Raw genomic sequence first — 12420 nt, 5'->3', positions numbered from 1 at the left:
TAATTTCTCCTTGCACCTTAACCCTTTGAGTCCAGGTATCAATACCCTAAAGACTATAGGATAAAGTTGGGAAACTGGGCTGGAAGTACAGATCAGGCATTTTAAAGTAAATGACAGAGATGGTTTGAAATGCTAAATGGCCTCCACCTATGCCTATGATCAGTTTGGTATTGACATGGATAACATTGAACACATGCACATGACCATTAACTCATTGGACTCGGACTTAATGTGAATGTGGCATCATACACACATACAGAACGTTATTCTTGTCAGATTGGAGATACAACTTGTTTCAATGATTAATTTATTTAATATAAATGGTCATTGCCGGGGTGGGATGCGGTGACATCCAAAGGTGGCAAGAGAGGGTTGTCCTGGTGAAGACTTTGGATAGGATTTGCCCCTCAATTCTCACTGGCTCAATAATGCAGAAGCAACAACATTGGGTTGGGCTCCATTATACTGGGTTTCTCCCCAGGTGAACATGCGTGATTGAGAATTTTTCGTCTCTTCAAACTGATACACCAAAAATTATTGAATTTGCGTGCCATGGACACTAGTGAACGTATGCAGGGATGATCAGTAGCCAAGCCCACAGTGACAGATTTGTGACAACCTTATCAGAGGCGCCAAACCCAATTTTCATTCAGGATGGCTGCTTAACCCTTTAAGGTGCGGCAGTTACTTTCTGGCCATCCCCCCCACAAAGGGCAGTTGTCGATACTGTGGTGAATGTAATATGATAAATCACACTGTCTTTGTAAGCGCAGTAGCGTTATCCGACCACTAGGGGGAGTAGCTCTGGGAATGCTCAGGAGCTTGTACAGGGCTCCACCCTTGGCTCCGCCCATGACTCCTCCCCCTAGTGCTGCTGTATAAATACCCTTGTCCAGAGTCAGCCTGCAGTTCACTGAGAGTTCATCAACGGGTAACAGGCTGGCTCTGTAGTAAGTCGATTAAAGCCTAGATTCATATCGGAAACACGTGTCTGGTGAATTGATGGTTCCATCAGATACCAACGGCAGTCCATCAAAGATAAAGGGTAACGTGTAGAAAATGTACCTGTGTTATCGTGCTCCCATTGTTAACTGGAGTGGGTATGAAAATCCAAGTCATGTGTCACTGATAATCCGATTCATATATTCCAATAATTAGAGCCATTTTTCAACTCACAATTTGCATTTATATAACGCCTCTAATGGCAAAATGTCTCCAGGTGCTTCACAGGAGGGTTAACAAAAAAAACCTGACACCATGCCACTTAATGACAGATGACAAAATAGTTCTAAGAGGGTCTTGAAAGATGGGAGTGAGGAAGAACATTTCAGGGTTTGGAGCCTTGGCAGCTGAGGGGCAGCAATGAAATGATGGAGTGATTAAAATAGAAGATGAGCCAGATTCATGTTTTCATTGTTCGTTCTTGGGATGTGGGCATTGCCCATCCCTAATTGCCCCTGGGGCGTGAGCAGGCAGTGGTGATCCGCCTGCTTCAGAAATGATTCGCCAGAATGTCCCCAGGGGCTGATGAAATTAAAGTCTAAAGATAAATGGGAGAAGTCGGTGCTGTTTTCCTCAGGAAAGGGAAAGCTGAGAGGAGATTTGACACAGGCATTCAAAATCATGAGGGAAGTGTATTCAGACAGATAGGTAGAAACTGCTCCCAATCTTGAAAAGATCAAGAACGGGAGGAGGGATGGGGGAGGGGACACACAGATAGTTTGTAAAATGACGAGAAGTGAAATGAGGAAGACGTTTGTCATGCAGCAGATGATTAGTGTCTGGAATTCCTTGCCCGAGTGTGAGGTGGAGGCACATCTTCAAGCGAGGCACTCAAAAGGGAATTAGACTGTTTTCGGAAAAGGAAAAATGTGCAGGTCTAAGCATGTTGGAGCTTGAAGCTATTGTCGGGAAATAGTTAAAAAGCCAAGTTTTGAAAATATTGTACGTGTGGAAAAGTATACTGTGGGACTCATTTTTTACAGGGGGTGAATGTGGTGTTCTCTACCACTGTATATATGTGTGTGCTTGCATTAGGGGATGTATGACAGTACCTGTATTACAGGTTTTCCAGTAAGCCCCTGCCGGCTAGCTCCGCCCACAGGGAGCAGCATAAATATTCATAAGTTTCCCTGAGATGCCATTCTACAGCTGCAGACGAAGGAATAGCATCTCACTGTAATAAAGCCTCTCTTGTACCGTATCGAGTCTTTTGTGTGCAATTGTTAGCGCCACAGCCAATAGGGAGCAGAGAGGGTAGTGGTATCAAACTGTCCAGGTATAAAGTTACTGGCACACGAGTTGCCTGATCTCTTCGGCTTTGTTCTCTTTCCATTGTTTTCTTCCTTATGCCCTGCTGGGTTTTTGTCTCTTTTTTTTGTATTTGAAAGTGTACTAAGTTGTTGCAATAAACTCAATCTCAAACTACCACCGGACCTCCGTTTCTTATTTGAATATAAGAGATCCTACACTATGGATAGGGATGGTGGAAGCTCCAACTTTCTTTCCATCACATGGCTGCCCAGGAACCTCTCCTGCTCTCACTGCGTGCCACTGACCTGTTATCGGAAGATTTACAGGTTGATGTGGGCGGCACGGTGGCACAGTGGTTAGCACTGCTGCCTCACAGCGCCAGGGACCGGGTTCAATGCTGGCCTCTGGTGACTGTCTGTGTGGAGTTTGCATGCTCTCCCCATTTCTGTGTGGGTTTTGTCTGGGTGCTCCAGTTTCTTCCCACAGTATGAAGACGAGCAGGTTAGGTGGGTTGGTCATTGCCCCTTAGTGTCTATGGATGTGCAAGTTAGATGAGGTTACAGGGATAGGGCGGGGGAGTGGGCCTAGGTAGGATGCTCTGTTGCAGGTTCGGTACAGACTTGATGGGTCGAGTGGCCTCCTTATGTATTGTAGGGATTCCGAGGGAGAAGGTGGTGGAGTGGCACTAAGCAAACTGCTCATTTGGGAGAGCCAGTGCTGACATCATGGATCCTTTCTGCACTGTAACAATTCTGGGACTTCCTAACCGGCCAAGAATCCTAACATTTGAGAGTCAATCATTTTGGTGTGTCTGGAGTCACGTGTAGAGATGACCAGGGAAGAATGGAAGATTTTGTCTGCTGAAGGACATTAGTGAAGTGGATGGGTTTCTATATCAATCTAGTAGTTCCACGTGATTATTCCAGACTTGTTCATTAATCAAAGTTAACTTCCCCTCCCCAATTTGCTGTGGCAGGGTTTGAACACATGTCTCCAGAGATTTAGCCTGCACCTCTGGATTATCAGTCCACTGCGCTACTGTCCCCCTGGCAAGGAGTCAGAATTAGATGGGCACAGATATCTCGGAGGGTTATAGGGCTGGAGGATAGCAGGGGAGGGGGGGTTGCAAGGCAATGGAGGCATTTGACAGCAAAGATGAACATTTTAAAATTGAGGCTTTGCCTGGTCCGGGACTCACTGTAGGTCAGTGAGCGCACGGATGATGAACAGGAATTGGAGCAAGTTAAGTTGTGTGCAGCAGGACTTTGGATAAGCGCTAGTTTTTGGAGAGTAGAAGATGAGAGGCCGGCCAGGGAGAGCTTGGGAAGATAGATCTTCTGTGATGCATGTGCAAGAATGTATTGCCGTTGACTCAGCTGGACGTATATAGAATCCTGTGCATTGGTCTGAAATAAACGACTGCACATCCCTTGGGTAAATGCATTGTGAATCAAATGAAGCTGACGTCTCTGAACTAATTCAAAAAAATGCTCAATGCCATTTAAGCCTGGGAAGGACAACGAGGACACACAGGTTAGAAACAACGAAAGAATATTCAGCAGGTCAGAAAGCAGACCGACCTGAAGTCTTTCCATTATCTAAGTCTCTTCCTGCACCTAGCGGTGCACGAAGGCAGACTTTCATTTGTTTCTATAGCTAGTAATTCCAGGAACAGGTCACTAGTCAGTCACCAGGGGCTTATAGCTTGAGGGACGCCTCTCCATATCAAGTGTGACTGATCAGGAGTCACTCCTGTTTTTACTGCCAGAGATTGGCATGTTTGGAAGGGTCTTGTAGGTTGACACACTCAACCTGTTTGGCCGGGTAATGAATGCACCTTCCTTGGCCATCATGTCCTGGGGTGGGACTGGAGACCGGAGCTTCTGGCTCAGAGGCAGGGATGCTACCCACTGTGCCACAGGACCTCCTGACCTGAAACCTCAGGTAGGAATCACCCCCCCCCCCCCCCCCCCCCCCCCGCCCCCCACCAACCTTCCCCAAAGGACCACCCCTCCAGGTGTGCTTTCCAGTGGTGGGGGGACCTTGCCATTAGCCGGTGGTGGGACTTTCCGTTCCCGATGATGCCACGCCACAGTGGGTAGGACTCTCTGCGCTTTGTCTCAAGATTACAAAAAAGAAAAGTATGTTCAACTGGTGTTAAGTAAAAGATTGATCTGCTGCATTGTTTCAGTTTCAGAGGTTAAAGGACAAACCTTTTTGAATACAATGGGATCATCTTCCCAGACTGGGTTTACCGCATTGTTTTGTGAAGTTCTTGTTTTGAAAGCTTTTCGTCTCGTGTCCACGGGGAGACCAAACATGTCTATCTCCACATAAGTCCCCACTTTCTTATCGGAAAGAAATTGACCTGAGAGTACCTGAAGGAAAGAACAAAACGATATTTTGACAGAGATCTAACATTCGATACCTTAAGCGAAGATAGAAATGGCTGTCGTCCACTGAACTCTGATACACTACTCTATCTACCTCAGTTAGGTTGCAATCCTGACCCATGAGAATCGAAGAAATGCATACACAACAACGCATCACCACTCAGTGTCTGAGAAACCCTCTCATTTGCAACTTCAGTTTTCTTAATCAGGGAATCAGTGATGTACAAAAAAAACTTGCATTCATTTAGCACCGGCCTGACTGTCAGTGGCATATGTTTAAATTGTTGGCAATGTATTAGTGAGGAAAATGCAGCAGCCAATCTGTGCATAGCAGGATTCCACAAACAACAATATGATAAATGACCAAGTCATCTATTTTAATGCTGCTGGAAAGAGAGCCAAAGTTTTTCACCTTTCACTCATCAGGCCAAATTTCAAACAAACTCACAACAATTTATACCACAGGAGAAAAAACTGTTGATTAGCTACACTAATAGCCAGTTTATGATAATCAGTCAAGCTCGTAACATGGCCATTTACACTTGCTAGAATCGACACACATTCATTCTCTACAAAAGGAATATATTGAAGCCTTGTGCCTTCTTTGAATTACCCAGAAGATATTGGGAGCCTATATTTCCCCGTTGTTTTCTCCAAGGCAATGTCATGGCCCATCAGAGTCAACTTGCCAACCAATCAGCACTCTTTTTGCATGTAGAATGAATTGTTGTTATGGTTTGAAATTTGGCGTTCTTGTGTTTGTCCTGACTGAAGCAAGACGGATCACTTTAGCAACATTTCTCCCTTTTCAGTATTAGGCTATTCCAGTGCTGTTTGTTGAACATAGAACATAGAACATAGAACATTACAGCGCAGTACAGGCCCTTCGGCCCTCGATGTTGCGCCATCCTGTGAAACCCTTCTAAAGTCCCTCTACACTATTCCCTTATCGTCCATATAAGAACATAAGAACTAGGAGCAGGAGTAGGCCATCTGGCCTCTCGAGCCTGCTCCGCCATTCAATTAGATCATGGCTGATCTTTTGTGGACTCAGCTCCACTTTCCGGCCCGAACACCATAACCCTTAATCCCTTTATTCTTCAAAAAACTATCTATCTTTACCTTAAAAACATGTAATGAAGGAGCCTCAACTGCTTCACTGGGCAAGGAATTCCATAGATTCACAACCCTTTGGGTGAAGAAGTTCCTCCTAAACTCAGTCCTAAATCTACTTCTCCTTATTTTGAGGCTATGTCCCCTAGTTCTGCTGTCACCCGCCAGTGGAAACAACCTGTCCGCATCTATCCTATCTATTCCCTTCATAATTTTAAATGTTTCTATAAGATCCCCCCTCATCCTTCTAAATTCCAACGAGTACAGTCCCAGTCTACTCAACCTCTCCTCATAATCCAACCCCTTCAGCTCTGGGATTAACCTAGTGAATCTCCTCTGCACACCCTCCAGCGCCAGTACGTCCTTTCTCAAGTAAGGAGACCAAAACTGAACACAATACTCCAGGTGTGGCCACATTAACACCTTATACAATTGAAACATAACCTCCCTAGTCTTAAACTCCATCCCTCTAGCAATGAAGGACAACATTCCATTTTCCTTCTTAATCACCTGTTGCACTTGTAAACCAACCTTCTGTGACTCATGCACTAGCACACCCAAGTCTCTCTGAACAGCGGCATGCTTTAATATTTTATCGTTTAAATAAAAATCCCGTTTGCTGTTATTCCTACCAAAATGGATAACCTCACATTTGTCAACATTGTATTCCATCTGCCAGACCCTAGCCCATTCACTTAACCTATCCAAATCCCTCTGCAGACTTCCAGTATCCTCTGCACTTTTCGCTTTACCAGATAGATGCCTATCTAATGACCATTTGAACGCGTTTAGTGTTGGCAAGTCCACTACTGTTGAAGGCAGGGCATTCCACGCCCTTGCTACTCTCTGAGTAAAGAACCTACCTCTGACACCTGTCCTATATCTATCTCCCCTCAATTTAAAGCTATGTCTCCTCGTGCTGGACATCACCATCCGAGGAAAAAGGCTCTCGATGTCCACCCTATCTAATCCTCTGATCATCTTGTATGCCTCAATTAAGTCACCTCTTAACCTTCTTCTCTCTAACGAAAACAGCCTCAAGTCCTTCAGCCTTTCCTCATATGATCTTCCCTCCATACCAGGCAACATCCTGGTAAATCTCCTCTGTACCCGTTCCAATGCTTCCACATCCTTCCTATAATGTGGCGACCAGAACTGCACACAATACTCCAAATGCGGCCGCACCAGAGTTTTGTATAACTGCAACGTGACCTCATGGCTCCGAAACTCAATTCCTCTACCAATAAAAGCTAACACACCGTATGTCTTCTTAACAACCCTCTCAACCTGGGTGGAAACTTTCAGGGATCTATGGACATGGACACCGAGATCTCTCTGCTCGTTCACACTACCACGAATCTTACCATTAGCCCAGTACTCTGTCTTCCTGTTATTCCTTCCAAAATGAATCACCTCACACTTTTCTGCATTAAACTCCATTTGCCACCTGTCAGCCCAGCTCTGCAGCTTATCTATGTCCTTCTGTAACTTGTAACGTCCTTCTGCACTGTCCACAACTCCACCGACTTTAGTGTCATCTGCAAATTTACTCACCCATCCTTCTACGCCCTCCTCCAGGTCATTTATAAAAATGACAAACAGCAGCGGCCCCAAAACAGATCCTTGTGGCACACCAGTAGTAACTGGACACCAGTCAGAGCATTTCCCATCAACCACCACCCGTTGTCTTCTATCTGCTAGCCAATTTCTGATCCAAACTGCTAAATCACCCTGAATCCCATGCCTCTGTATTTTCTGCAATAGCCTACCGTGGGGAACCTTATCAAATGTTACCTGAAATCCATATACACCACATAAACTGCTTTACCCTCATCCATCTGTTTGGTCACCTTCTCGAAGAACTCAATAAGGTTTGTGAGGCACGATCTACCCTTCACAAAACCATGTTGACTATCTCTAATCAAATTATTCCTTTCCAGATAATGTCCATCCTATCTCTTATAAACCTTTCCAAGACCTTTCCCACAACAGAAGTAAGGCTCACTGGTCTATAGTTAGCGGGGTTGTCTCTACTCCCCTTCTTGTACAAGGGGACAACATTTGCTATCCTCCAGTCCTCTGGCACTATTCCTGTAGACGAAGATGACTTAAAGATCAAAGCCAAAGGCTCAGCAATCTCCTCCCTAGCTTCCCAGAGAATCCTAGGATAAATCCCATCCGGCCCAGGGGACTTATCTATTTTCACACTTTCCAGAATCGCTAACACGTCCTCCTTATGAACCTCAAGCCCTTCTAGTCTAGTAGCCTGTATCTCAGTATTCTCCCCGACAACTTTGTCTTTTTCCTGTGTGAATACAGACGACAAATATTCATTTAGCACCTCTCCTATCTGCTCGGACTCCACGCACAACTTCCCACTACTGTCCTTGACTGGCCCTACTCTGATCTTAGTCAATCTTTTATTCCTGACATACCTATAGAAAGCTTTAGGGTTATCCTTGATCCTACCTGCCAAAGACTTCTCATGTCCTCGCTCGGCTCTTCTTAGCTCTCTCTTTAGAGCCTTCCAACTAACTTGTAACTCTCAAGTGACCCAACTGAACCATCACGTATCATCTTCACATTAAGCCTCATTCTTCCTCTTGACAAGTATTTCAACTGCTTTAGTAACCCATGATCCCCTTGCTCGACCACTTCCTCCCTGCCTAACAGGTACATACTTATCAAGGACATGCAGTATCTGTTCCTTGAACATGCTCCACATTTCCATTGTGTCCATTCCCTGCAGTTTTCCTCTCCAGTCGATGCATCCTAAGTCTTGCCTCATCGCATCATAATTGCCTTTCCCCCAGCAATAACTCTTGTCCTGCGGTATATACCTATCCCTTTCCATCGCTAAAGTAAACATAATCGAATTGTGGTCACTATCACCAAAATGCGCACCTACCTCCAAATCTAACACCTGTCCTGGTTCATTACCCAGTACCAAATCCAATACGGCCTCGCCTCTTGTTGGCCTATCTACATACTGCATACTGAATAAGTATTGTCTGGATCACTGGGGAGAAATGTCTGCTCTTCTTTGAATAGCACCATGGGATAGAACATAGAACATAGAACAGTACAGCACAGAACAGGCCCTTCGGCCCTCGATGTTGTGCCGAACAATGATCACCCTACTTAAACCCACATAACCCGTATACCCATAACCCAACAATCCCCCCATTAACCTTACACTACGGGCAATTTAGCATGGCCAATCCACCTAACCCGCACATCTTTGGACTGTGGGAGGAAACCGGAGCACCCGGAGGAAACCCACGCACACACGGGGAGGACGTGCAGACTCCACACAGACAGTGACCCAGCCGGGAATCGAACCTGGGACCCTGGAGCTGTGAAGCATTGATGCTAACCACCATGCTACCGTGAGGCCCCGAATCTTTTATATCCAGTTGTGAGGGTATCTTTTATTGGGATCTTGGGATAGTTGGGATCTTTTATATCCAGTTGTGAGGGTAGATGGGACTTACGTTTGACATATCATCCAAAAGACGACTCTTTCAACTATGGAGCACTCCCTTTACCCCCCTTGTAAATGACTAATAGCTTGGATTATGATCTTAAGCCCCTAAAGTGGGATGTGAACTATCTACATTCTGATTCTGAGGAGAGAGCATTACCACTGAGTCACAGATTATATATGGGAGTAAATTCTGTTTTGGAAAGAGAAAGAATAGATATACCACAATTCAACTGGCGAAAAGGTTTATACAGATTCACCAAGTAATCCAATGTAAGTCAATATAATTGATCATTAACATTTACCTGACAATTTTATGACATTAAACTCGAGAGGGCCAGATTTACATCTAATAGTTTCTAAGTCTTAGAGCTAGGCCAGTGCAGAAACCTTCATTGAATCTCTTTGCTGGACCAAGAAAAGATTTTTCCCAGATTTAATCATCAATCCTGTCTTGTGTGATAATTATAAATTGGACTTGACTTATAGATTTATTTACTTTAGATGTTGTTTGGGGAAAGGGGAAGTCTTAAAGAGTTCAGGGATTGTAGGTATATTTTGGAACAAGGGGTGCCTACTAGAATAAACTGTGTGTGTTTAGTAATTCATATACTTAATTGTCACAGCATAGAATAGTCTAATTTGTGTGTATTTATTATTTCTTTAATATAACAAATAGGGCGAGATTCTGCGCAAATGCGGAGAGTCGTAAAGGCTGCTGTGAAACGGGAATCACGGCGTCGCGGCCTTAACGACCGTTGTTAAGGCCGCGTGCCAAGCCGGCTCCAACCCGCGCATGCGCGGGTGATGTCATCACGCCATTGACACATGCGCGGTTCCGCATTTCTCCACCGCCGCCCGACAAGATCTGGCGGCTTGATCTTGACGGGCGGCGGAGGGGAAATAGTGCGTCCCTTTTGGACGCAGGCCCGACGATCAGTGGGCACCGATCGCGGGCCTGTCCCCTCCCGAGCACCACGGTGGTGCTCCCGCCCCAAACGGGCCTCTGGATGCCCCAAACGGGCATCCAGCGCCCGTTTTTACGACGGCAGCAAGCAGGTGTGTTTGCTGCCGTGAAAAAACGGGCGTAAAGGCCCGGCCGCTCGGCCCATCGGCCGCGGAGTATCGCCGCTCGCCGTAAAAAACGGTGAACGGCGATTCGTGACGTGGGTCGGGCGAGGGGGGGGGGGGAGAATAGCGGGAGGGCGTGAAAAATGTCGGGAGGCCCTCCCGCTATTCTCCCAACCGGCGTGGGCAGCGGAGAATCGCGCCCATAGTCTTTAATAATTGTTACACTGGGCAGCACGGTGGCGCGGTGGGTTAGCCCTGCAGCCTCACAACGCTGAGGTCCCAGGTTCGATACCAGCTCTGGGTCACTGTCCGTGTAGAGTTTGCACATTCTCCCCATGTTTGCGTGGGTTTCGCCCCACAACCCAAAGATGTGCAGGGTAGATGGATTGGCCACGCTAAATTGCCCCTTAATTGAAAAAAAAAATCAATTGGGTACACTAAATTTATAAAAAAAACAGAAAAAAATAATTGTTACACAACAACTGGGCTACTTATTCGCACTGGGGTTTTACTTGATTCATCACACCATTCCATAAACAAAACTATATACCCCTACAAACCAGTGTTCCAAGTTGGGATACCCTCATAGGTAACATCAGCGTGGTTCACGACAGGTGATCTTATTGACATGTATAAGGTTCTGAGTAGGCTTGACAGGGTAGATGCTGAGAGGAATCTACAACTAGGGCCCAGCTCAAAAGTAAGGAGTCTCCTATTTCTTCTCTCAGAGGCGCGGTAGACTTTTGAATTTTCTTCCCAGGAGAGCAGGGGAGACTGGACCATTGAATATATTCAAGATTGATTTAGACTGTTTTTTGGCTGACAAGGGAGTTAAAGCTTTGGGGGTACAGGCAACAAAGAGGAGTCGAGGCCACAATCAGATCAGCCATGATCTTACTGAATGGCCGAGCAGGTTACAATGAGCTAATTGGCCTACCCCTGCTCCTGTCATGAAGAATCTATGAAGGATCGTGAACCAGAAGACACCGATTGGTAACGTAAACAAACCAAGGGTGACACAAGGTAAAAATATTTGATGCTGCGAGTGTTTATAATCTGGAATGCCCTGCCTGAGAATGAGTGTGGTGGAAGTGGTGCAATTATGGTTTACAAAAGGGAATTGGACAAATGATTGAATGGAAAATAAATTGAAGTGCTGCAGGGAAAGAGGAATCAGGTGGGGTTAGCTGACTTGCTGAGTCCCCAGGACTCGATGAAATCTACCCCAGAATACTGAGGGAGGCAAGGGAGGAAATTGCTGGGGCCTTGACAGTAATCGTTGTATCCTCATTGGCTGCAGGTGAAGTTCCAGAGGACTGGAGAGTAGCCAATGTTATTCCATTGTTTAAGAAGGGCAGCAGGGATAACCCAGGAAATTATAGGCCAGTGAGCTTTACGTCAATGGTAGGGAAATTATTGGAAAAGATTCTTAGAGATAGGATTTGGAAACAAATGGACTTATTAGTGATGAACAGCATGGTTTTGTGAAGGGGAGGTCGCACCTCACTAATTTGATTGGGTTTTTCGAAGAAGTGACAAAGATGATAGATGAGGGAAAGGCAGTAGATGTTGTATGTATGAACTTCAGTAAAGCCTTTGACAAGGTACCTCATGGTAGGCTGGCACGAAAGGTGAAGTCACCATGGGATCAGAGGAAAACTGGCAAGTTGGATACAGGACTGGCTTGGGCACAGAAGACAGAGGGTAGCAGTAGAAGGGTATTTTTCTGAATGGAAGGCTGTGACTTGCGGCGTTCCACAGGGATCAGTTCTGGGACCTTTGTTGTTCATAATGTATAGAACATAGAACATAGAACAGTACAGCACAGAACAGGCCCTTCGGCCCTCGATGTTGTGCCGAGCAATGATCACCCTACTCAAACCCACGTAACCCGTATACCCGTAACCCAACAATCCCCCCATTAACCTTACACTACGGGCAAAATTTAGCATGGCCAATCCACCTAACCTGCACATCTTTGGACTGTGGGAGGAAACCTGAGCACCCGGAGGAAACCCACACACACACGGGGAGGACGTGCAGACTCCACACAGACAGTGACCCAGCCGGGAATCGAACCTGGGACCCTGGAGCTGTGAAGCATTG

The 12420-nt window shown here is 45.8% G+C and overlaps 1 protein-coding gene across 3 annotated transcripts in view; it reads right to left on the bottom strand.

Annotated features, from left to right (window-relative positions):
* The window catches only part of LOC119971165 (1-phosphatidylinositol 4,5-bisphosphate phosphodiesterase beta-1), a 983652-nt gene that overhangs the window by 158121 nt on the left and 813111 nt on the right, over window positions 1-12420 (bottom strand). For all 3 annotated transcript variants that reach the window (XM_038806377.1, XM_038806362.1, XM_038806370.1), the window contains one exon: window positions 4467-4631. In XM_038806377.1, coding sequence (XP_038662305.1) covers window positions 4467-4631 — 165 coding nt within the window. The remainder of the gene's footprint in view (window positions 1-4466; window positions 4632-12420) is intronic.

The sequence above is a fragment of the Scyliorhinus canicula genome, chromosome 1 (assembly GCF_902713615.1).
Source record: "Scyliorhinus canicula chromosome 1, sScyCan1.1, whole genome shotgun sequence".
Lineage (NCBI taxonomy): Eukaryota > Metazoa > Chordata > Chondrichthyes > Carcharhiniformes > Scyliorhinidae > Scyliorhinus > Scyliorhinus canicula.
Note: the sequence above shows the minus strand (reverse complement) of the source record. Positions and strands in the feature narration are given on the sequence as shown.